This window comes from Thermobia domestica, chromosome 8 (assembly GCF_964235325.1).
Source record: "Thermobia domestica chromosome 8, izTheDome1.hap1.1, whole genome shotgun sequence".
Classification (NCBI taxonomy): Eukaryota; Metazoa; Arthropoda; class Insecta; order Zygentoma; family Lepismatidae; genus Thermobia; species Thermobia domestica.
The window spans coordinates 224973-250493 of record NC_137461.1 but is presented as its reverse complement, the minus strand read 5'-3'; the positions used below and the strand labels follow the sequence as shown (position 1 = coordinate 250493).

Below are 25521 nucleotides of genomic sequence, written 5' to 3'. Positions count from 1 at the left end.
CTTCTCTATCTCGGGCCTTTCTTGACTCTTGGTAGGTGCATTGATGCCAGGGAGAATTTTAAAAGCGGACTTTTCGAGAACGCTGCGACACGCGTCAGATTACTTTTAATGAGAAGTTTATATACCGACATTCGTATCTCTAATTTGAGCGGTTCCTGAGAGACTTCTTCAGAGTAAGTATTTAAAAAAAAAAAAAAAAAAAAAAAAAATAATTCAAGGCAGACGCTAATTATAAAGGTAACCAAGAAAGTTATGTCGCTTTTTCACCCATTACTTCGAACATCGATATGTCACCTAAGACGTACCTGGAAGATCAAAAATAGTCTCCATCAGCATCGACGACCTTCTGCCACCGTACTGGAAAGCCATGGATTCCATTGTGGTAAAACTTGGTGGGCCGTGAAGCGAAGAAGGTATTAAGTGCATTTTGCACTTCCACTAGGGATTTGAACTGGCGTCCTCTAAGGTGATTGTTCAAGGAATGGAACAGGTGATAATCGGACGGTGCAATGTCCGGGTAGTATGGCGGATGCAAGTGTTTCCCATCCAAGGCGTAGAATGGAGTCCCAGGTCATCCTAGCCACGTGAGGCTTAGCGTTGTCGTGTAACAGGAGGACTCCTTTGCGATTTAGAAGTGCTGGCTCGAGAGTTTTGAGTATTTCTTGAACACGGCTCAACTGCTGAGAGTATACAGTTGCATTGATGCTCTGACTAGCTGGTAGAGTTCCCGATGCACGATGCCGCGAACAGTTCAACAAACACACAGGAGGACCTTCTTCTGGTGCAGTAATGGTATTTTCTGTTTTGGAACCGGTTCATGGGATGCTAGCCAATGATGAAGGCGCCGTGAAGCTTCGTACAGAACCCACTTCTCATCACATGTCAACACTCTGTTCAGAAATGGCTCCTTCCTCAGACGAGACAAAGAAACACAGGTGTCTGCTCGCGTTGCCTTCTGGCCCAGAGTCAAATCATGTGAGACCCATCGATTAAACTTGTAGTGCTTCCCAAGTTCATAGAGGTGCTACCCAATAGTTTCTCCCTCTCACTGAATTGTAGTCCCAGTTCCTCACATATGTCGCTACTGTTTGCTTCAATCGCTGCCTGAATATCTTCATTTTGTACATGTGTTGGTCTTCCGAATGTTTTATCACCGTCCTTACACGTGGTGCGTCTTCGAGTGTTTCCTCACCGTCCTTAAACTTGTTAAACTGCCGTTGGACTGTCCGCGTAGTCACGACACCCTCACCAAAGGCCTAGCATATCTTCCGCCCCGCTGCAACGGCGTTTGACTCCTGTTTGAACTTGTACAGCATACACGCCCTTGTGACGCTCTGTGGAGATCCCATGTTCACTCTGTCCTTACGCAAGTTTACGGTGTAACTGAACTGCCACAAGCAAGTAGTACGTTGAATATACCCACACCAATAATTGACCTTCACCTTATCTCCATTCACATTCAACTTACGGTTTGAGGGTCAACAGAACACAGACCTCCATAAAAAGCGACTGAACTTTCTTGGTTACCTTTATATGTCCAAAAATGAATTTCAAAGATTTGAGCAGTTTTCCCGACAAGGTCGACTTCATTTTTATCACATATATAGATTCTCAGCGTCTCATCCTTTACCAATTTCATTTTGCTTCATTAAAGCAAGAGAACTTTTACGAAATATTTGACAGTCAGGGGCAGGGGAGGGGGGGGGGAAAATTCACTTTATCATTATTGATTGACACTCTAAGCAGTGAAGGCTATGGAAAAATCTCACCGGAAATACACATTATTTTATACCGAAATGAAATATCATGAAATGCATTTCCTAAATTGTGGGAGGAATAAGAAGGGTGTAGAAGTAAAGTCACTTTCCCGTTTTCGACTGATTTGAAACCAAAATAGTGCAGCCTCAGAAGAAACAAAACAAAATCCATATTTCACATTTTGTTTTTACGAAGTTATCGCGTGGTACTTATTTTTTAAGTTTGGGGAGGGAGTTAAACCTTTTCCAACGGAATAATTTTTCTTGCTATAACAGGGTGTCTACTGGAATATCAGAAAGTAAATTCATGACTTTTTCATGACTTTTCATGACCTTTTTGTTCAAATTTTCATGACCATGGCGATAAAAATTTACCATTAGTAATAATAAACCCCTACCATCAGTGGTGCATCGGAACTATGCGGGTTGCTAGTCTTAAATATCACTTATTGTGAATCTTAAAGAAAGAATCTAAAATTCTGCCGCCTTGTGCTCGAGCACAGAATAGCACTTACCTAAATACGGGCCTGCTCTTACCAGTTAATCACTCTATACTGTATTTGAAGTTTTAATTCTGAGTATAATTATCCATCTAGCAGAAATTTGTCTAAAATTAAGAACTCAGAGAACTGCCCAAAGACAAAACAAATTATAAAAGAAATTCGTTTTAAAAAAAATAGATCATCAAATTTAAAATCTGCAAACTCAAACGAATAATATTATTTGCATAAGTCTAAAGGTCCAAAAGTACACAATTTACATTTCTTAGAAGTAAAGAAATAGCAGATCACAAAGTTGGACAGTAAAAAGTTGTTACTATATTACAGAGACTAGAAGATGAAATGGGGAGCAGCTAGGAAGACAGTAAAGTACCAGTTAGCCAGCACTAACTGGTGGGGGAAATTCTCACAATTACTGACCTGATACAACTGTTTCAGTACATGCAGTATGAGGTATAAAAGTATGAAGTATAAAAATATACTCTGAGATTTCAGATTTTCATGACCAGTTGGGTAAATAAAGGACTTTTTCATGACTTTCATGACCACTAAGCAAAATATATGACTTTTTCATGACTTTCATGACTTTCATGACCAGTAGACACCCTGTATAATTTAATATGACAGTACATTATAGTAAATTAAGGGTACATTAGACTATATAAAAATAGATTTTGCGTTTATTGTTTCTCAACAATGCTGAGGGGAAAGGGGCTCAGGAGTCCCGTCAGGCGGATAGGCTTCGACAGTATAACGCACATAGGAGAATTAATATATGAGCAAAGAAAATGGGACTTAAAGGTCCCGACAGTCGGAAAATTTTTCTCCCTTATCACTTTAACTATGAAATGAGACTCATTAGAGAGCCTCGAAAGAAATTATGCAACCTTTTTGCTCCAAAATTAAATATACTTTTGCGAAAATTAATATGAAACATACGCCATTAAGTGTATGTGCGTGTGTTCGAGGGCTGGGGGAAGTGGTTATCCATTCATTCCTGGCTGACATAGGGATGACTGGGAAGGCTCAAAGAAAGTACAGGCCGTATTGCATTGAAATGGAATAATTTTGGTCAAAGTTACAGAGGAAATCTATTTCCTCATCATAATTATGTAAATAAAAATTTCGAAGTTTAGGGAGATCTTATCTTTTTATACCCTCCCCTCTTGTCATTGCCCGATTTAAACCATAATCAATGAGGTTGATAAGGATGACTTAACGTTTTATCGAAACAGAATAATTTGTGCGTTGCTTACACTGAAATTTATTTTTTCCCTTTTCAACATCAAAGCTATGAGATATGGACCTACCCTTTAATTTGGGAACTCAACCACTGTGTCCAAATTTCAATGTTTTACCACCAGGAATTAAACCCCGGACCTTGTTCCCCAAAGGTGAAATAACCACTAAACCAACGAAGAAGGCTCACTGGAAAGTAGTTTTGTCCGATTATCTGTGCAAATTTGCAGAATGTAATAAGAAAGCGGGTTTTATACCCTTACTATTGATTAATTTCAACCTCAAACAATAGAGTTATTTGTGAAGGGTAGGGCAAAGTAAATACCAAGTTTCATTAAAATGGAATAAGTTTTGTGTTATCGTGGAACAGATAAATAGCCAGTAGAAACTCAACGCTAGAAATGTTGAAAAACCCAGCCCAAACAAATCATTATAGCGAAAAACAAAAGAATTTTTAAAAACAATCAAAGTTTGACATAAACAACTTACAAAGAGTTAAAAAGTGATTTGACTGGACCAGGGTTGGCTGGTTTAAACCAAAAACGAAAAATATTCGTAAATGTGTAAGTGTCGGTAAAATCTTGATGAACACACATTTGTGGGTTATCACGTTTTACTCCCGTACATGATTTGTATTATATTCAGACCTAAATTCCCCATTCATTACTCAGAGATTATTCTACAACAGCATTTTTTTTATAAGTTTATGAATGTTTCTTTTATGATTTTTTTATAGTTTATTATTGTTATACAATAGCAATCAAAGAAAATTCTAAATATTGTTTCGTTTTAATAACATTTACTACTGATAAGGACATCGAAATGCCGTACTTTTTTTTTTGGGGGGGGGGATACAAACCCCACGACAAGCATCTATTGAAATCAGAAGTATCTTTGGTATCTATTTATGTATAAATGGGTCAGAACCAAAGTGGACTCAAATAATTCGTATCTTTATTCAGTTTTCTTACTGATATGCAAATTAAGTCGTTAACTTGGACTAATAAAAGTCGAAGTGAACTAACCTAGACTAAATTAGTTCTTCTGTACTCTGCAGTACAGTGATATGAATCCTGTATAGGGGTTTCACTTGTGCAATTGTTTATATCTTTTTGTCCTGAAATTATTCTTGACAACTATATTAACAAGTATGTAAAGATCAGTACAACGTATTTTTAACAGAAGTCCTTCGTGAGTGAGTCGGTAGACGTTTCGCATTTGTTGCCAATTAGTCCCGGATTCGAGTTCGAATGGAAGACAATTTCTCTCGGATGTAAGCCGAGAAGCGGTTTGGATTCCGCTTTAAGCTTATGTGACCGCCCATCCAGCATAACCAGGTTGTTGCATAACACCAAGGCGAAACAAACTTATTTCTGTCCATATGTGATATAAATACATAGAACAAATTATTTAAACCGATAAAACCTGGTTTAAACAACAAAAACAGGTTTTTTTGTTTTTTTCAATAGAAACCATGGTTTTTGCCAACCCTGGACTGGACGCAGAATCGAACCCGGGATCTCCGGCATACCGTGCCGATGCGTTAATCATTCTTTGTAAGTTATTGAATTCGCACCTACAGAGGATTGTGGTGTGTAAAAACTAAGTTTAAATCGGTTGTTTCTCCTTTCATTAATATTTAAACTTTGTATGTGAGAGTTTCTGATCCATAGAATACAGATACACGAACGAATGGGGAAAGAAAATTAAACAAATGCAAGACACAGAGTTCCTTCGTGGCTAAGCGGTTAGTGTACGCGCCTTTAGAGTGGGACCCGGGCTCCATTCCCGGCGGGAGCTTATGCGGTTAGGATTCCACGTTAATCAGTAAGTCTTCGCTGCTGAAAGGGACGTTAAACTCAAAATCATATCAAATCAAACTCAAATGCATCAAACAGATATTAGACATGGAAATATAGGGGAAGGAGGGATTTTGATATATATATAATAGGAATGCCATTTATTTATACTAAATAATCACTAGACCTGTTATCCCTACTTCCTTTGTGGAATTATTATCTGTTGCAATTATTCCCCACTTCCTAGTAATTTCTCCATTTTCTTGAAATCCTATACCGATACTGACTTTACCTTTCGCTCTTCCGTTATAACATTCAAAAATGACCTTAACATGTCACGATGCATTTGGTTCACATTAATAGCTTATGAAAACATAATTTTACTTAAGTTGTAATTGATAATTTCCTCTATGTTCATCACAGCACTCAGAAAGGATAGATTTGGGCAGGGGTGGTGAACCTACGGTTTTCTGGGACTGTTGCGAAAAATATTAATTTATATAAAGTTGTCGGTAGAGTAAATTTTCTCCGAGAAAACAATGTATCATTGAAAAGTGCGGAGGTTATCACAAGACCAAAACCAAGTCTTATCCAAAATTTTGTCTTTGCATGACAAAATAGTTTTTTTTTTTTTTTTTTTTTTTTCCAACAAAACAATCAGAGTTGTGTCAGTTTCCTTCGGGATGCTACATTTCTTTGTGGTATTCTGTCAAAAGAGAATGCGTTAAATATGTCGATGCAGATGTAAAAAACAAATCTCTTGATGCAGTGAAAAAAATCTGTCTTTAGGAAGAAGCTGTCTTTCTTTAAATTATGCTTGCGAACTTAAAAAACTTCAGAAAATCTTTTTTCCTCGTTAGCAATAGTATTCAATGAAAACGGAGGAAATAAAAAGAAATATGCCAAAACAGTTTTAAACTCGCTGACAATGGAATATGATGAGAAATTCACGGATTTTGAGAAGCATGAAACTGTTCTAAAGTAGCTTTCCAACCTCACTTACTTTACTTTTCTAAAGCATCAGAAGAATTTCAAATGAAACTTATTGAGTTGTCGGAAGATAAGATTTTAAAATCGCAATTTGATAATAAAGAAGGACACTTCAGACTCTCATAAACCTGGAAACGATTGACAGAGTACACTTGGCTTTGCGAACTTGCACGCCGATTGATTTTATAGTTCTCTACAACATGTCTCTGCGAATCAACATTCTCTTATATGAAACAGATCAAGAATACGTTGAGATGTGTATCACAGATGTATATCTTGAAGACCAATTAAAACTCAAAATGTCCAGCTAGAACCTGATGTCCCGATGCTGTCTCGACAAAACCAATCTCAGAAAAGTCATTAGGTGAGCAAAAAGTAAATGAATAATAAATTTTCTTACTTCATCTTCCTAACATGTTACAGTGTTCTACATTTTCACGCAAATTATTAATGTAACTATGTAATTAATAAGTGTAAAATATCTACAACAATAGTTCTATTGAAAACCATTATATGCGGCCTTCTTCGGAAATGGGCATTGTGAATGTGGCATTTAAAATAAAAAAGGATTCCCACTCCTGCATCAGAAATTTGAAATGTCACACTAGATTTAAAAAAAAAAAAAAAAAAAAAAAAAAAAAAAAAAAAAAATCCGGAATCGAAATTATAGATATTTTCACATTAATTTTCTCGCGACTTCATTGTTTCTTGTGGCTCCATTTTCTGTTTGTCTAATTTATCTATATGACTGTTGCTAGATTACGAATTGTTAAAGAAAAATACAGGATAAAATTGTTAGTAGCCATTGCTTTTACGACAAAATAACCAATATAGAGTATAATGCCACTGTTTACCATTAAAGCATTCTTGCGTATTTATTACCTCTGTATAAGAGAGCTGGAATTTCAATACTAATCAAATATGGTTCTATATATTTCTTATTATATATGATAATTAATATGCAATAAAAGACAAATTGTGACCAAAGCATACATTATCTAATAAATAATAAGGTTACAGATCATCATCGTAAGTATTAGATAATGTGTCTGATGAAGGCAAAGATACTTTGCCGAAACTGTAACCTTATTATTTATTAGATAATGTATGCTTTGGTCAGAATTTGTCTTTTATTGTATACAAGAAGTTTCAAAGCTAGAATGAGTGGTATACGATAATTAGTATTTCATAGGATGTGTATATCAATTATACTGTCTTATATTGAAATAAATGTTTTGGTGAGTCTGAAAAGCCCTCCACCATAGACTTTATAATGTGTTTCCTAATTCTTGTTTAAATGTTCAGTTTTGTTATTTCAACATGTGTACTATCCTATTTGCACGTAATTTCCTAACGAGTCGAGATTTTCGGTATTTTCTTTATCTGTTATTATCGTTCGATTTCCTGATACATTCATTAAGTTTTCTGATGCAGATAGCGAAGAGAACAATCGCCGAAATACTAACCACAAAAACTATAAAAAGAATCAACTTAGCTGTGTTTATATGTTTTCTTGGGTTTTGAATAAATGTGTTGCTTGAATTTTGTGATTTATGTACACAGTGATAATAAGCCTTAATATTTATACCTAATGTCTTTCATGAGTATGCCATAAAGAAATTACCTTTTGCTATAATTATTAGAAATCGGATTCTAGGAAATATGTATATTCCTCAGTGAAGAGGCCTACAAAAATGAAGGTAATTAAGTTAATTTGGGAAAAGGAGTTTCTGCACAATTTCTTTTGACTGTTACAGTTTCTATTGACTATACTATTGCTTAAATACCAAGTATAACATACCTTTCCCTCTTTGTCAGAATCAGGACTTCATTGATCCCTCGTTGAAAGAGAAGTTTTAGTGTGTGTATATATTATGTAAGCACATGAATTTTCATTCCATTCTGAGACAGGTGAGTGTCAGCCCCTGGCTGAAGTGACGTGGAATGACACTTTATATATTAGGGTGCACCATTTATAAAGTGAAAAGAAATCTTTGAGTTTTACGTCCCACAGTTATGCTATGTCAGCTAAAGAAGACAGGGATGATGAGAAATGAATGAAATGGTGGGAGGAAACGGAAGAACCCCGAGAAAACTTACATACACGGTTTGTCCATCACAAAGTCCACTTGACGCGAGCTGGGATCAAACCATGGACCCCACGCACCAGAGGTGAGCGCTCTAGCACTGAGCCGCCACAGCCCCTGGTCGACCATTTATCCTGATACCCTATTATAACTTTTAAACTAATGAACATAAAACGCTAAAATTTTGTACTATAACAACTATCGGTAATGGACATTTTTAGCATAGTCTGTGATACTACAAGGTTAGCATTGTTGCTAACCCAACATTAAGTTATATTTTTTCCAAATGGCACTACGTGAGATTATTACATATAACAGATCTACATGTAAAAGAAAAACATACAACACCACACTTGTCTCGTAGTATTGAAAACTGAAGACCCTACACTATCACAAACATCCAAATTTTGCTAGTTCTACAACAGTGATAACGCATATGAGACTGACATATTGGGTCGATGCATAAGTTTCTGCGGTTCTTTTGTTTTATATTTTATTTTTATTTTGCTGTTCTGTTCAAATTCAAAGACAAATACAACATAGACATAACATTAACATATTCTACGAGTGTAACAATACATTGCATACACATTCAAAAACTTGCGTCATTTCCCGCCTTGTTTGACGAGGATTCTCATGAAGCAACTCATTAAAGCGATTTTCGTCAAAATCTGAAGGTCTTCCAGAACGTGGATCATCAGACAAGACAAACTGTTTTGCTTGGAAGTGGGAAAACCATTTGTGTGCCGCTCTTTCAGCAATTGCTTCATTTCCGTACACTGCACACATTGTTCTCGCAGCTTCTGCTGCACTGGATCCTCAGTTAAACTCGAGTAAAATGTGACGGAAATGATCACTTTTCTCAACTTGACATTCTATATTAGTTTGTCTGAAATATATACAGTAATACGTTTACAATCAAGAAAACCTGTGTTTCACAACACACAAACTCCAAACTACGGTAAAACAATGGAATAAAGATAAACAATCGCTTCACGCCGCATTGTTGCCAACCCAAAAGAAAACCGCACGAACTTACGCATCGACCCTATACATTAAAGTACTTTAGTGTCTAATATTATGATTATGATATGACAGATTTCGAATGAATACGAACAAACTTACAAGGGACTGAAAATGTCTTTTCAAAAGCCTTTATTTCGAAAAGCTGCTTAGATAACTACGTTATAGAAATGCATAGATGATTTTCAAGAGACGTGAAGATCACAATGCCGTTAACACAATTTGTTATCTCAAACCATTGGGGCATACGTTTGATAAATTGTTAAGATTTGCAACACTACTAAACATAAGTAATTGCAAGAATGTATTGAAATTACATCAACTACAAAGTATTGTTGTAATGTTATAGAAACAAAGTAAATCAAAAAGTGCTTTAAAATGTTCTCACAAACATGGTATTTTAAGCAATACATTAAATTTTACCATTTTCTGTTACAGGGTGTCTACTGGAATACCAGAAAGTAAATTCATGAATTTTTCATGACTTTTCATGACCTTTTTGTTCAAATTTTCATGACCATGGCGATAAAAATTTACCATTAGTAATAATAAACCCCTAATATCAGTGGTGCATCGGTTAAGATGAAGATCACATTATGTTCTTATTTGTCTAATGTACATAATGTCGATTAGCTGACAACTAATTTTAAAATGCAAGAGCAATTTAAAAGGCCATTGCCTTAAATGGGATGATGATGATGTACTAAGGACGGGACCTACAGCTTATCGTGGGATCCGAACCACTTCTGTCCCCAACGGGAATCGAACGCGGGACCCCTTGATTACAAGGCAACGAGCTTAACTACTCATCCACAGGGGGCACTTTCTTTCAATACTGAGATGTAATTTATTCAAGTAGGGTTTAATTTACTGTCTCGAGAAAATGCACACTATTAATTCTTATCAATCGTTATGCCATTTGAATTTCTTAAATATTTACTCTTATCATTGTAATAGTAAAATATGGAATTAAAAAAAAAAGGCAGTGTTTTTGAGTGTTTATTTTGAACTTATCACATAACTAAAGATCATAGTGAGTTTAGTAAAAAACATTTCATAAAGCTTTATATGTAAAAAATTATATTAGTTTACATAGAGTCTGGATACTTTTAAGCTCTTTCCAAAGTGTTCATAACTTTAGGGGTCGCTGAGATAAATAGTGACATTTTAATCCAATTCAACTTCAAGGTCGTACTCCACTCTCTAGGAATGAGGTTGGGAGGGGGGCGAGATTTTAAAAGTAATGAAAAACGACCAATATTAGTGTTAAATTCATAGTTTTCGAGGTCTCTGAGTTTAACGATATCAGTTTTCATGATGTTCAAATTCATCGTCACCCCTTGGGGTGGGAGTAGGAGAGGATGACTTTTTCAGATAAGATAGCTAATTAGTAACTACTGTAATTAGAGCGAATTAAAACATTAACATATTTTCTCGTGCTTGCACGGAACTATGCGGGTTGCTAGTCTTAAATATCACTTATTGTGAATCTTAAAGAAAGAATCTAAAATTCTGCCGCCTTGTGCTCGAGCACAGAATAGCACTTACCTAAATACAGGCCTGCTCTTACCAGCGAATCACTCTATACTGTATTTGAAGTTTTAATTCTGAGTATAATTATCCATCTAGCAGAAATTTGTCTGAAATTAAGCACTCAGAGAACTGCCCAAAGACAAAACAAATTATAAAAGAAATTCGTTTAAAAAAAAATAGATCATCAAATTTAAAATCTGCAAACTCAAACGAATAATATTATTTGCATAAGTCTAAAGGCCCAAAAATACACAATTTACATTTCTTAGAAGTAAAGAAATAGCAGATCAGAAAGTTGGACAGTAAAAAGTTGTTACTATATTACAGAAACTAGAAGATGAAATGGAAAGCAGCTAGGAAGACAGTAAAGTACTAGTTAGCCAGCACTAACTGGTGGGGGAAATTCTCACAATTACTGACCTGATACAACTGTTTCAGTACATGCAGTATGAGGTATAAAAGTATGAAGTATAAAAATATACTCTGAGATTTCAGATTTTCATGACCAGTTGGGTAAATAAAGGACTTTTTCATGGCTTTCAAGACCAATAAGCAAAATATATGACTTTTTCATGACTTTCATGACTTTCATGACCAGTAGACACCCTGTGTTATCTCACGAATGTTTTGAGAGTATCGAAATGCAGTAAACAGCCTCTATTTCTATTGGAAGAAATGTACGTACTTCGATGTGATACTTACGTAAACAATTTTTCGAAATAAGCTCCTCTGGAAAACTCAAATTTACAAATCCTTTTAATTTTGGTTTTACTTGTTCGAAATACATCACATGATGACCATAGTATTTGACATTATTGTACTTTGGGTCTGTCTCACTTGCGTTATTACTGTTGTAGAACCTTCCAAGCTTTTGTTCTTTTTCAATGTTTGCGATACTGTATCGTCCCGATTTGCAACAGTACATCACAAACCCAAGTATAGTATTGTATATTTTCCTTTCACATGTAGATTTGAAATATGTAGTGACGTAGTGAAAGAATAAAACTTTTATGTTGCGTTAACAACACTGTTAACCATGTGCTATCACAGAGTATGCCAAAAATGTCTCTCTGCCGATATTTGTATGGAAAAAAAATCAGCATTTTATGTCCATTATTTTAAAAGTTACAAGGGCCCATCAAGATATAGAGAACTGCAAAATTTCGAAAACAACTACTTCTTTCAAATTTCTGTCACTGCGTTGACCTTCTATGTCTAAACTTTCCAAAGAAAACTAATATCTTGCCTCACCTTCCACACTCTTGTTTATACTATGCAATATCTATATAAAACTTTTTTTTTTTTTTTTTTCAATTGAAGAATTGTAATTTGACATATTATCTGCAGTACCTCTCAGACCTCAATTCAACTGTCCTCATTCTATGCTTTAGGCAGGAGTGCTTCTGATGCACACCGGTAAAGTTCTTGTGCCAAAATAATAGAATCACAGTAGATGCTTACAAATTCCGGTATGTTCAAAACCTTTTGAGCGGTACTATATAAAAGACAATAACTTCACCTGACGAAATTAAGCTGAAGCCATCCAGAAAACGGAGAGAAGCGCCCCACAAAGAAAGTTTCTATGATTCATGTGTAACAGCGTTGAGTTCCACAGAAACACCAAGGAAATATCCTACGTTCTCTAACAACCGCGAAAAATTCCATACACACAGAATGACGATAACATAAAGTAAGATTAGCTGGAAAATCAGAGACAGTCTCTATCAGTAGCAATGACTGCCTTCAACGGAGGTGGCTTTAGAGCTGTTGTCTAACGAATGGAACAAATTGTGATTTCACGATGCAACATGTGGAAAATAAAGAGGATATATTAGCATTCTCCAGCAAAGTCGAATAATGCCACTGGTGATTTTAGCAAAAATTGTTGCTATTGTGTCCTTTGGAAACACAATAACAGCTCAGCGATTCACAAACACTGATTCCGCGGTTTTCAATTTTCCATACATCTGTACAAATCGATACGACCACACAAAACTCAAGAATAACCTGCTGTTAATGCAATTTTGGTTGTTTGGACGTGTATTCATGTGGTGCCAATTGTCGAGTATAGTAATTAATTGCGGATGCAAGGTGTTCTGGGGAAAGTGTTACGTGAAATAGTCAGTCGCTCTGTCATTCGGAGCTACCATGTTTTCTGCAGGAACAGTTATCATCAGGAATAATTCCAATGTAGGAATAAGCGTGAGATAGGGTTTTACAGGTGTAAGCGAAGTTATAGCACGGGTATTTTCTTTTATGGAGTATTGACGAAACCTTGCTAGAGAGGAAAGAAAATAAAGTGTGCTATCAGGAGATCACTGTGTGTTGTCACTCTGAGGTCTGCCAGTACAATGAAAGCTGTCTATGTTACCCACCATAGATTAAATTGAAAAGTGGTCAACTTAGAGAAAAATGTATTTTTAAACAGTAACTATTATATATACAGGGTGATTCAGGAGAAATGTCACATAATTTGTGAGGTGATTCTACATGTGAAAATAAACCGAAAAAGTCCTATAAACATGTGTTCGATTTCCGATCGTCACGGAACTGCAGCGAGTTGAAGACTACACACATCCACGAATGATTATGAAGACAAATGTGAATATTGCTTACCGAAATGCTGTGTAAGCGCTGTGGTGGACAGATGACTGATCCATCCTACAAGAGGTGTGGGGATTCTCCAACAGATGGCAGCACTGTAACGCTGCAGCGAGGCAACAGCTGCAAGCGTACCCAGTGTGCAATCGTGGATTCATCAGTGAGTAGTCATGAGGCCGTGTGCGTATCGTGCTTAAGTGTTGCACCAATTCACTGTACAAGACAAGTATCTCAGTATCTGAATAACACATTTCCTCAACAGTGGATTAGCCATGGCGGGTCCATTAACTGACCTCCCAGATCACTCGAAATACTCCATTAAACTTCTGTTTATGGGGTTGGTTAAAGGCGGATGTGTATACTACGAAGGTGGATATACGTGAAGAACTTGTCGCTCTCATCACCAACGCTGTTGCCAGCATTAAAGTCCACCGAGATGATGTTCAATGTGCAACACAACACACCCTCCAACGCGTTGACAAGCGCATCGAGATGGGTGGGGGACGTTTTGAACACCTCTTGTACGATGGATCAGTCATCTGTCCCACCATTGTTCTGTCTACGACAGCACCTACACAACATTTCGGTAAGTAATATTCACACTTGCCTTCATAATTATTCATGGATGTGTGTAGTCTTCAATCCGCTCCAGTTCCGTAACGATCGAAAATCGAACACATATTCATATGACTTTTTCGGTTTATTTTCACATGTAGAATCACCTCACAAATTATGTGATATTCCTCCTGAATCACCCTGTATATATATATATATATATATCAGAACTCTCTCTTGGCTATACGGTTAGCGCTCACAGCTTCAGCGCTGCAGACCCGACCTCGACTCCCAATAGATTATGCGATTCTGTCCACGCCTCAGAGTTGATACTGACAGACATTTAGCACCCAACCAGTCAACAAAATACTGGCAGAGAAAATTGGTGCGGCCGTATCATCCCAATACCGGCCTTTGGTTCTGGATTCATAAACAGACTCACATATTATTTGGTTTTGACCACCAAGCAGCGGGAACAGATACAGTTATCTTTTCTACACTAGTAACATGAATCTGATCGCCATTTGTTAATCTGTACGGTATTAAGGTGGCTTCGAAGATGTGATGAAAACAGAAGATACCGAAACCTCAAGAAATCCGTCAAGCCTGGTATAAAGTAAAATACGGACGGGAAAGGGTTGAGGAGTAAAGGGCATCTTTCTGTTCATATACTCGGCGACAGAAGCCGTAAGGAAATAAATGGTCCCATCGGGTGCCGCATTTCTGGAGAAGTTACTTTCAATGGACAAGTGTTTTCGTCTGTTATGTTCACTGACCTTAAGATGTTCTGCCAGAGTTTGTAAGAAATAATAACAGGGTACTGCCGAACATTCAAGTGTCTAACGTACAGAGGTGACTTTAACATTAGCACCATACGAACAGCGTTGCAGCAACGCGGCCAAATTTCAAGACAGACAAGTAGCCAATTTAACAGGTTTGTTGTTTGTAGCAACGTAGCACTTCACCCTCTCTGCCTTATTGAGTTATTGGTTCCTTTTAACACCAACCAATAACAACGGCGTTGTGGAACCGTAATTCATTCGGCAATTGCAGCAGTACCCAGGATAATGTATTTCTGCGCTATTCTCATTGAACAAAACTCTAGAAAGAAGCCGAAAGGTTGGAAGTGTAAAATTATTTATGAATCAAAATTTGAGATGATTGGTGAGATTTCTGACATACTATATACTGTTTAAATATTGTAAATTTAGTTAAATGACTAAGATGAGAAAATTTTCAATCAACAAAGTTTCTCTGGAAACTAGTGATGTAGGCATCTAAATTTTCTGCAAAGTTGCTGTATCTACTATCAGACAAAGAGAGATAGTAGTATCACTGCGATTTACATTGGTAATAGAGTTATAATTGTAGCACAGTAAGAAGAAATGACTTTGTAGCCTTTTTTTCTAAATTACCCGTGTATTTTTTACCCGCACTAAATGCTAGATTTTAAGAGAGAATAAAGAAAATGAAAGATTATTATCTAGATTTTAAGAACAACTACAAATATGAAAGATATTAAGAGTATTTTGTCTTCGTTCTTCACTTACCAACTATGCTGTGCGTGTCCGCCAATCGTCTGTCTGTTGATAGGTATCAGAACAAAAACGATAAGAAACAAAGAGAAATGTTTCAAATAAAGATAAAACCTGACGAAAGCAACAAAACATTTACTATAATTAATCTATGCCTTCATTAGATATGTTGTACCTCACTGATGAAGGCAATGCTATATTTGACGAAACTGTAATACATTAGTAATTGAACGTCTTTGTTTTGGTCAGACTTCTTTTTTATTTAAGTTTTACGTTACAACGTTACAATCAACAGCATTTACAATTTTTTCTTTTTAAATGGCGTCAGCGTCCCACGAATAGGTTTCACCTCGTCCCTCTGCTGATACCGAATTCAATATTGGACCCCCATCGTCTGGAGGTATATTGTGGTTTCAAAATGTGAAAGGAACTCACCTGCATTGAAGGTATATTGATCGGTGAAATTTATTTTCTTCTTCAAACACTTTATAAATACATGAAGGCTAGGGAATGGGTAAATACTTCAGATCAGAGTGAAAATTACCTCGAAATAGCTCAGTCCAGAACATGGTCTGCGCTGCTCTGTCTGTGATATCCTTCATTTTCATGCTCGGCTCATCTGGGTTAACATAGTAATAAGAATTTCGGGCTTGCGAAGATACTACAGAAGCACGAAGAACACATCTCAGAAGCTGGGGTGCTGAAAATAAAATTAAATCGTTGATGTCATTAGTTTTATCCTAGTAGAAAAAAATCTGAACGAAAGTGTCATGTGAATATGAAAATCGCTATATAAGCATAACTGAAGATAACATAAACCAACGTAGGTTATGAACCACTGCATTTCTGTTTCAAGTTTTCCACGTGGATCTTTGAAAATAAACACCGCAAAGAACAGATGAAAATGCTACACACATCAAATTGATTAATAGCTAGAAATACCTTAAAGTTATTCCATCAGACGAAAATCGCCAATGTTGGTTCGATCCCAGCTCCCACCATGTAGACTCTATTGTGGACAAACATCGCGTGTGTGAGTTCTCGGGGTTTTCCTGTCTCCACCCACTTTCTTCATTCTTTCATTATCATCCATCTAATCATCACAACTTTGGTGCATGATCATATGGTGTTAAACTCAAACCTGACGTATATATAATCTTTCAAATTAAACACAAACAGCTCAAGATTTTCAAATACCTATCAATAAATAAAGCAAATAAGTACATCAGTTTATTGGCAATATTTTGCTGGAAAATAAATTCCGAATATGAATAAAGGTTTTTCCTTAAAGTTTGATACTGATTCGTACCTAATTTTCACTCGTAAGTACGACTAGAGTTTATAGGTAGTGTCTATTTTGCATTGTTTCAGTTCTCTGTTTTCCAAACCATTAGCTGAATTTTTCATAGTAGTCAGTTATGAAAAAACTTAAATATATTCTTAGTTTATAGAAAAAAAAAATAATCGTATCTGAGCGTTACTTACAACTATTCCATACATCAAACAAGCAATCGATTAGAGTGCATAGTAAGGATGTATATTTTGGAAGGATTTACCCCCCCCTCCCCCCAAAAAATGAAAGAAACCAAATCACTCTTACTCCTAAAATATTGAGCTGTAAATAAAACATACTTTAAATTATTTAACAATATAACTGACACTCCGTTGATTTGTAACAAAGATTTTTATTGGACATTTCCGGCCACTAAAGCTATGGCTTTGTTTACAGGTGACTCACCTGAAGATCGAATCCCTTTACAAACACAATTTGCACTTTAAGTGCAATCATAGTTGGAAAGAGATCTCTTGTTAAACTGATTGTTTATACACAATAACACACTGAACAAGGTTATGTGATAATATGTATATATATAAAAAAAACACTATCACGTAACAGTTTCAACACAATAACTGTGTCTACATCACACTTCCACTCCTTCTGGCTACTTGGGAGTTGGTCATCACTTATATACTCTCCGGAGATCAACTTTTAATTAGGCTCCGCCCCTTCATTAAAAGTAACACTTGTGTGGCTTTCACTTTCACTTTTTAGCTGCACACGTGTCCGTTATATGTCAGAAGAAAAGAAAAAAATGAAATGAAATGAAATGAAATCTTTGAGTTTTACGTCCCACTGTTATGCCGGTTAGGCTAAAGGAGACGGTGATGATGAGTAATGAATGAAATGGTGGAATGAAGAAAGTGGGAGGAAACGGGAGAGCCCCGAGGAAACCCACGCACGCGGTGTTGTCAGAAGAAAAGAAGAGAGAGTAAGAGAGAAACGTAAAAGAATAGGCTGGAAACAAGAAGAGAGAATAGACGAGAAAAGAGTGGTAATCATAGGAGGTATTGAGATTACTGAAGAAGAGAAGCAGTTTTTAAATCTAGGATATAAATTTAGAGTAGCAAAAGAGGAAGTAGATAAGGAAGAAGCGGTTTATCGAATAGAGGAAACACTTCAGGAAATAAAAGATGAAAAAGATAAGAACAGAATTCGGAGGAAACTAGTAAATATAGTAAATAACAAATCAAGAAGACAAACAGGCAATCTCACTGACAAATAGAAAATGAGAATGAAAAGGATAAGAACGAGAAAGGACATAGTAGTGGAACAGGCAGACAAAGGAGGAGCTATAGTTGTGATGGATAAAGTATGGTATGAAGAAAAACTTGGAGATCTGAAAGACGAGACATATGAAGATAGGGTGAAAAAAGGACAAGAAGAAGAGATAAAGAAAAAGATTATAGAGGACTGCAAAAAGAAAGGGTTCAAGAGGTTAGTGAGAGAAGAAGGAAAGTTACCTAGGATGAAAGGATTTCCAAAAATCCACAAAGAAGTAGTGAAGTTGAGGCCGGTGCTTAACTGCAGGAATAATATGTTAGAACTGTTGAGAAAAAGCTTAAGAGGATAGCCGAGGCAGTGACAGAAGGACAAGAAAGTAGGAGAGTAGAGAATACGAATGAGGTTAAGAGGATGACAGATAAATTACGAAGAAGAAATGAGAGCGCAGTGCCTTTTAGTCTGGATGTTAAGAGTATGTTCCCGAGCCTTAAGAGAGAAGAAATATTGAGAATAATAGAAGAGGAAATGGGTGAAAAGAGAATAGAAAATTGGGACAGTAAGAAGGTTAGAAAAGGATTAGAGGCATTTTGGGAGAATGGATACTGTATAATCAGAGACAGAATTGTTAAAATGAAGGAAGGACTTAATATAGGATCTTGTTTGAGTCCAGTACTATCAGATATAGTAATGAATCGATGGGAGAAGGAGACGATAGAAAGAGGAGAACAAAGACTGCTTCTTTTTTGCCGTTATGTGGACGACTATTTAGGAATATGGAAGGGAACGAAAAGGCAGCTGGAGAAATTCGTAAGGGACGTGGAAGATGAAAAGAAAGGGATTAGACTAGAAAATGAAATAGAAGTAGACAAGGAGATAAACTATTTAGATATGAAAATAATGAAGTCGGAAGGAGGAGAATTTATTACATTCTGGTACCAAAAAGAGTGTGCAGCGGGAGTGTTTTGCCACAAACGAAATGATGTGGATGAGGGTACAAAGAAGAATTTCATAAAAAGCATGGAAGAAAGAATAGAAGACCTAAACACAAATGAAGAACAGAGGAAAAAAGATTTAAAGGAGTTCTGGACACAACTAAGGAGAAATGGATACAACGAAGAGGATAGGATCACAAGAAACATAGCAAGAGAGAGAAAGAAAGAGGAAGAAGACAAGAACAAAAAATGGCTTGGAATAGAAAGCCTAGGCAAAGAAACAGAGAAGATAAAGAGAATGCTTCGGAAAGCAGGAATTAGGACGTACAGGACAGGAGGAAGCAGAATAATTGAACTAGTCAGAACGAAGAGAGAAATAGCGGAAAAAGATCAAAGGGGAGTAATATATAGAGTAGGATGCGCGGAGTGTAACAAAATTTACATAGGAGAAGCAAAAAAGAAAATGTAAGAAAGGATTAAACAGCACAAGGATGATGTAAGATTGAAAAGGGACAGCAATGCGATATACAAGCATCAGAAAGAGATAAACCACAGGATAGGGTGGGAAGGAGCAGAGGTCATACAAGTAGAGAACAGAACTTTGGTGAGAAAATGGAAGGAAGCCAGGGAGATTGTGAAGGCAGGAGACAAGGTGATGAAATGCAGGATTCTCGATAAATAAAGAGTGGGAGAAGATTCTGCTTAAAGAAGAAGACATGAAAAGGAAGAAGAAAGAAAGAGAAAAAATTAATAAGGAAAATAAGGGTAATTAGAGGACAGAATGTATCCAGCGAAAAAAGTAAACTTTTAATTGGACACGTGTGCAGCTAAAAAGTGAAAGTGAAAGCTACACAAGTGTTACTTTTAATGAAAGGGCGGAGCCTAATTAAAAGTTGATCTCCGGAGAGTATATAAGTGATGACCAACTCCCAAGCAGCCAGAAGTAGTGGAAGTCTGATGGAGACACAGTTATTGTGTTGAAACTGTTACGTGATACTGTTTTTTTGTTTTTTTTTTTCACATATTATCACATAGCCTTGCTCAGTGTGTTATTGTGTATTTGTACAAAATGGAAATAAAGCCTGAGAGAATAATGATTGTTTATATATTTTTCATTCTTTTTTCGGTGATTTCTTTATGAAACAACTGACGATTTATACTAACAACGTGAGTCCTGTATACATTCCCAATATCAAAGTCTTTGTTAGGCACTGCTGCTTCCTTTCTCTACGAAATTCTCTTTACATTTCTGTGCAAAAAGTGATTAATAATTGATAACAGAATAAATTACTCATTACGTAATCATTAGAATACATTAAAACTCATTTTATTTTACCGTCAACGTAGAGACATTGAATGTGGTTGCTGCTCCATTGGAAACTATCTTGTCTCTGAATGAGCAAAGTCACCACTTCCAGTAAAAAATGTTACAGACGCAAGGAGCTAGTTTTTTAACTTATCTTTTTAGTAATTTGATTTTAAAATGTAACAATTTTGTCTTTACACTAGTACATACTTTAGTTGAGACTGGCGAAACTTGGTTCAAAATGTTCAAAGTAGGTATTTCATTAAAGCACAAAGTGGAAGAGATTTGTGCGGAAGTATGGAGTAAGAGTACTAACACAAGATCGTTTGATGCTTATTGTGTATTTTCCAACTTATCACAAACGTAAACTTCGAACACAAAATAATTCTTATTGTAAATCAAGTATAAAGTATACCACCCAACAGAATAGTAACTTTTATTCCCGAGAGGCGATTCGTGGAAATGTCTGCAAATTTGTACTACAACCACTGGAAACGCTATCGTTTCTTTCTTAAAGGTTTGATACCTTGATTTATTGGTATTTCGGTATCCACTTCTTGGTACTTGAAAGCCTGTTTCATTATGAAAATAACCTGAAACGTACGTAACAGCACCTGTAAATTTCATGAGATCATTCAGGAGATATGCTATATTCGTACTACTATTATCAATGAGTGAATTAATGATATAGTTTAATAGTCCTTATACTTATACAAAGAACATACTCTTTACCACGTTTTATACATGTAGATGCCGTCACCCCGTTAGTACGAAAAGGCACGCAAGCTGTCCGAGAATTTTCTCCCCAAAACCTCTTTTTTCCTGGTACAGGTGCTAGTTATGCTTCCCCGGCTCAACCAAATGATTCACAAGATACCCCATAAGATACTTAGGGACGTTCTGAAAATGAAACGAAATTTCTAGTTTACGACCCATACGTAGGTTCTTAAAGTAAATGAGACTAATATTTAATGAAAATTTATTATGCACAGATTGGTGGAATGAGAAATGAAAGAAATCCACGGACACGTTGTTGGTCATCAAAAACACACCCGATAGGCGAGCGCTACTAAAACCGAAAGTGATGGAAATTTAGTATTTCGAATCTCAATATTGATTTACATAGAGCACAAATGGTAAGAGATATCGGAATAGATTCAGCGTCCAAAGAATAGGTTCCATTTCCTCTGGTAATCGTCTATTCAAACTCAAAAGTGGCAGAAATCAACAATTTCCGGTTCTGACGTTGATCGGCAGAACAAAAATGGTGATAGACAACTAGAAACGCTTTTTTGGAATTAACTTAACGTCTTAAGGAAAGATTATGTATTATCTTGTATGGCTCTACAAAGAAAGGAAGTGGCTGAGATTTACTACGACTTCCGGTTTCAACATTTATCGCCATAGAGTAAAAATGGTAAAATATAATGAACAATGACTTTCTAATGTTTTCAGCGTCTTATATTGAAGAGGGAAGTGGCATAAATCTACGATTTTCGTTAAAACGCTGATCATCACAGCGGAAAGCAGGGATTCAGTAAGACAAGAACGGACTCCTCTATTGCAACCAAAAATAATGGATTTAATATTGATTTCCATAGAGAAGGCGAGGAACGATTTCATTTATGCTTTAGTATCCGAAAAACATGTTTCCTTTCATTTCAGTTTTTTTTTTATTTTTATTTATTTACTTTTTAAATACTGAAATCGAAAATAGTAACAAATAGTAAAGTTTTTGATTTCAATATTGGATCGTATACGGTAATAATTATAATACATAGCAAGAAACTTAAAAAAAAAGATTGATCATACGATGAATAAGTTTCGTCTCAATCTCTATTGGAGCCGAAAGATATACAACTACAAAAGTCATAATAATTCCCTTTGCGCGAAATACGAAGAACTATATGAACATCTTTCTGTATTGCTTTTTGCTGAAGAATATACCTTAGAATCAACAGAAAAAGGACTTGAGATTTTGTTTAATGTAGTATATTGTAAAGATGTGATTTGCAATAGAACGCGGATTCTTTATTTAAAAACAACAATCTTCGGTAAACAGGATTCGTACCAATGTTAAAATGATAGTTTGTTACAGATCCGTTACGCTAACCACTATACCTCAAAAACATGTCTGATCTTTGTCCACCTGTATATTACTGTCTAGATGATCATGCGCCCCCTATAGGAATTATATTCTACCACATTTATTTTTATCTATTCTTCTGTCATCTTTCCATATGCCAATTACATATTTAGTTGGCAACAATGCTCAGAGGAACTATTTATCTTACAAAACTGCAGATGATACTCTGTGGCAGGATGCAGGAAAAATAGATTTCCCTATAAACATAGATTAGAGGGACGTAAGGATCTAGGTTCATTTATTCGGACTGAGTCTCTGGAAGATATTCTAGGCTTTTGTGAACAGAAGTGTACAACTGGTATAGTACAATTGAATAAAAATGTACAACTAAATTTATAGGAAAGAAAAACTCGATGGGCTGGAATCAAAGACGGAATTCTGGCATACCATGACATTAAGTTGGTTCCTATGCCAGTCAGTCAAATTGAATGAGCTTCAACAACACAATGTCTATATTAATGAATATCTATGAGGGATGAACTAGGTCTGTTGACTGAAGTGCTATTCTCTGGACAGTGGTGTGCTTCTCTAACGCAAGTTTTTGCACGAGAGACAGTGAGGTGGGGAATGGCCTATACTACTGAAGGTTGATCTTGCACCCGACAATTGAACGGGATTCAAATCCAAGTGGTGAGTAGGCCATCAACTAAAACCGTTGCTCCATCATTCTCAACTCATATTATATATATATATCCACAGGGTGTTTCAAAACAACACCGACATTTGGGAGGTGATTCCTGACACCAAAATAAGACAAAAAGTACAGACTAACCTGGGTGCACAAATGCTTCCTTTCGGAGTTATAGGCAGCCGAAAACATAAAGAAATAAACTTTAAAGGTCCATAACTTTAAAACTATGAGACCTATCGTAGTCGGGTCAAGACTTTACTGAGGAACTAGCATGTGCCCTATCCAAGTATCAAAGTTTCAGAATCCTGTGGTACTTCTACAACAATTTATATAGAGTCAGTTGGTGAGTACTTCAAATTATATGCTGTATAAAAATTGTTACGTGAGTACCTTAGGATTCTGAAACATGTATTTTTGGATAGCGCACATATTAGTTCTTAAATGAAGTCTTGACCAGACTACGGTAGGTCCCACAGACTTGGAGCTATGGATTTTTAAAGTTCATTTTTTCATGTTTTCGGCAGCTTATAACTCCAAAAGAAAGCATTTGTACACCCAGGGTTTCCGACTTGAACACTGTAGCGCTGACACAACTATTACGCTACCCGAGCGGCCACATATATTCAATTTTGCACAACACATGAACCGTGCTTTAACAACTACTTAATTTTATTATATCATATTCTTTACAATGGAATACAAAGAGAGAAAAGATGTGATTAAACTACAGACATAACTCAAGTTTCTAGCTCATTGTGTTCTTATTCCATTGACACAACACAACCATTTTTTTCTGCAGGATTCTTCTGATTTCTTGATATCGGATTTTCGTCCAATACACAAAAAACGACAAATACCAAGTAAAAATACAGAAAGGAATTTGTACTAACATACCCCGAGATAGTTCTTATCTTATCTTGTAACGAACTGAATCGCATTTAACAAACCGGAAGTTTCCTAGATACAGCGTTAACAGTGGTGACTGAACACATACACAAAAGATTTGTTTTAAAGAATAACTGGAGCTGACCGAAAAGTGTTTCAATATTTTGCACATTTCAGTAAGAAAAACGTAAACGTTTCTCAATTAATGTTATACAGCTTATAATCAAATGAAACGTTTTTTCAACTTTAAGAATAATTATTAATGAGTCTGCTATTATGAACAATGTTAATAATACTGATTATCAATGATCTTGTTAAATAATAATAATTAAAGAAAAAAAGAAACGGCGCGTGCATAGCAATCTTCCATAACAAAAGGTTTGCGCAGCGTTCTGTTTTTGTCTCATTTCCCTCTCTCTCTCTCTCTTTTTTTCCCCCTGATTTTTAATGTGAAGTTTGGAAACTAAGTAATCCAATTAAAGAAAAGAAAGTGTAACGTTTCAGAGTGTGAAACAACAGTAGACTTCAAACTATGGAAACTTAATATTCAAATTTGAAGTAGGACATCTGTAACTACTGGCTGTAATAGCTTAAGAACACAGAATCCGTTTCTCGGACACTGAATTCATATCAAAAAGCTATCACTTAGTGTTTTTGTTCTATGGTGTTAAAGGTTGAAACTGGAAATTGCTAATTTCAATACTTACGGTCTGAATAGAGGGTTTAATGAAGAAGATAGAACGTATTCTTTGAACAGAAAACCGCACCTCGATATCTCTTACCGTTTTTCCTATATAGAAATCAGCATTGAAACCGGAATAGTAAATTTGAACAACTTGCGGATATTGATGGTATTTGCGATGCCGAAGGTATGAGGTATGTGCTCTAAGGAGCTGAATCGTTTGCAAAATGCCGCCTCTCGTTTTCGTTGTATGGAGATAAACATTCAAATAGGAAATGACTAATTTGAACCACTTCAAGTATGAGTAGAGTGTTAGAGGAAAACATAGAACCTACCTGTCTACTTGAAACTTGTTGACAGACGAATTGACAAATCCATTCTATAAGTAACTTGTGTATAGCATAGTTTGAAGTTTAAAGCAGTGGTAAGGGAAGATATTTATGCAGGTAGCAAACATCTAAAAGTAAATCCATATCAAGTGGAAATCGTTGCTTGGCAATCTATCTTTTTTTTTCTTTAACTTATTTTGGATCTGCAATTACCTTAGCATTCGTTAGTTCAAAACAACCATTATTTTAATTTTAGTGACTTTAGGTTTCAAGTAGCAGCCATATTTGTTTCCGAAGATGCGCCATTTGGTGCTATTGTAACGGGGTTATCTCAGTCTCTAGTTGTTCGATCGATGTGGAACAAAAACGAAAATGGTCAGCAAAGTGTAAGCTGCAAGACTATGTATTAGCCATTATCGTCCATGAAG

General features: G+C 36.0%; 1 protein-coding gene across 1 annotated transcript in view; it reads right to left on the bottom strand.

The window, feature by feature from the left end:
- Positions 1–25521, bottom strand: part of LOC145692620 (NADH-ubiquinone oxidoreductase subunit 8-like) — a 42335-nt gene that overhangs the window by 9961 nt on the left and 6853 nt on the right. The window contains exon 2 of the mRNA XM_081767945.1: positions 16164–16319. Within this exon, the coding sequence (XP_081624071.1) occupies positions 16164–16319 (156 nt within the window). The remainder of the gene's footprint in view (positions 1–16163; positions 16320–25521) is intronic.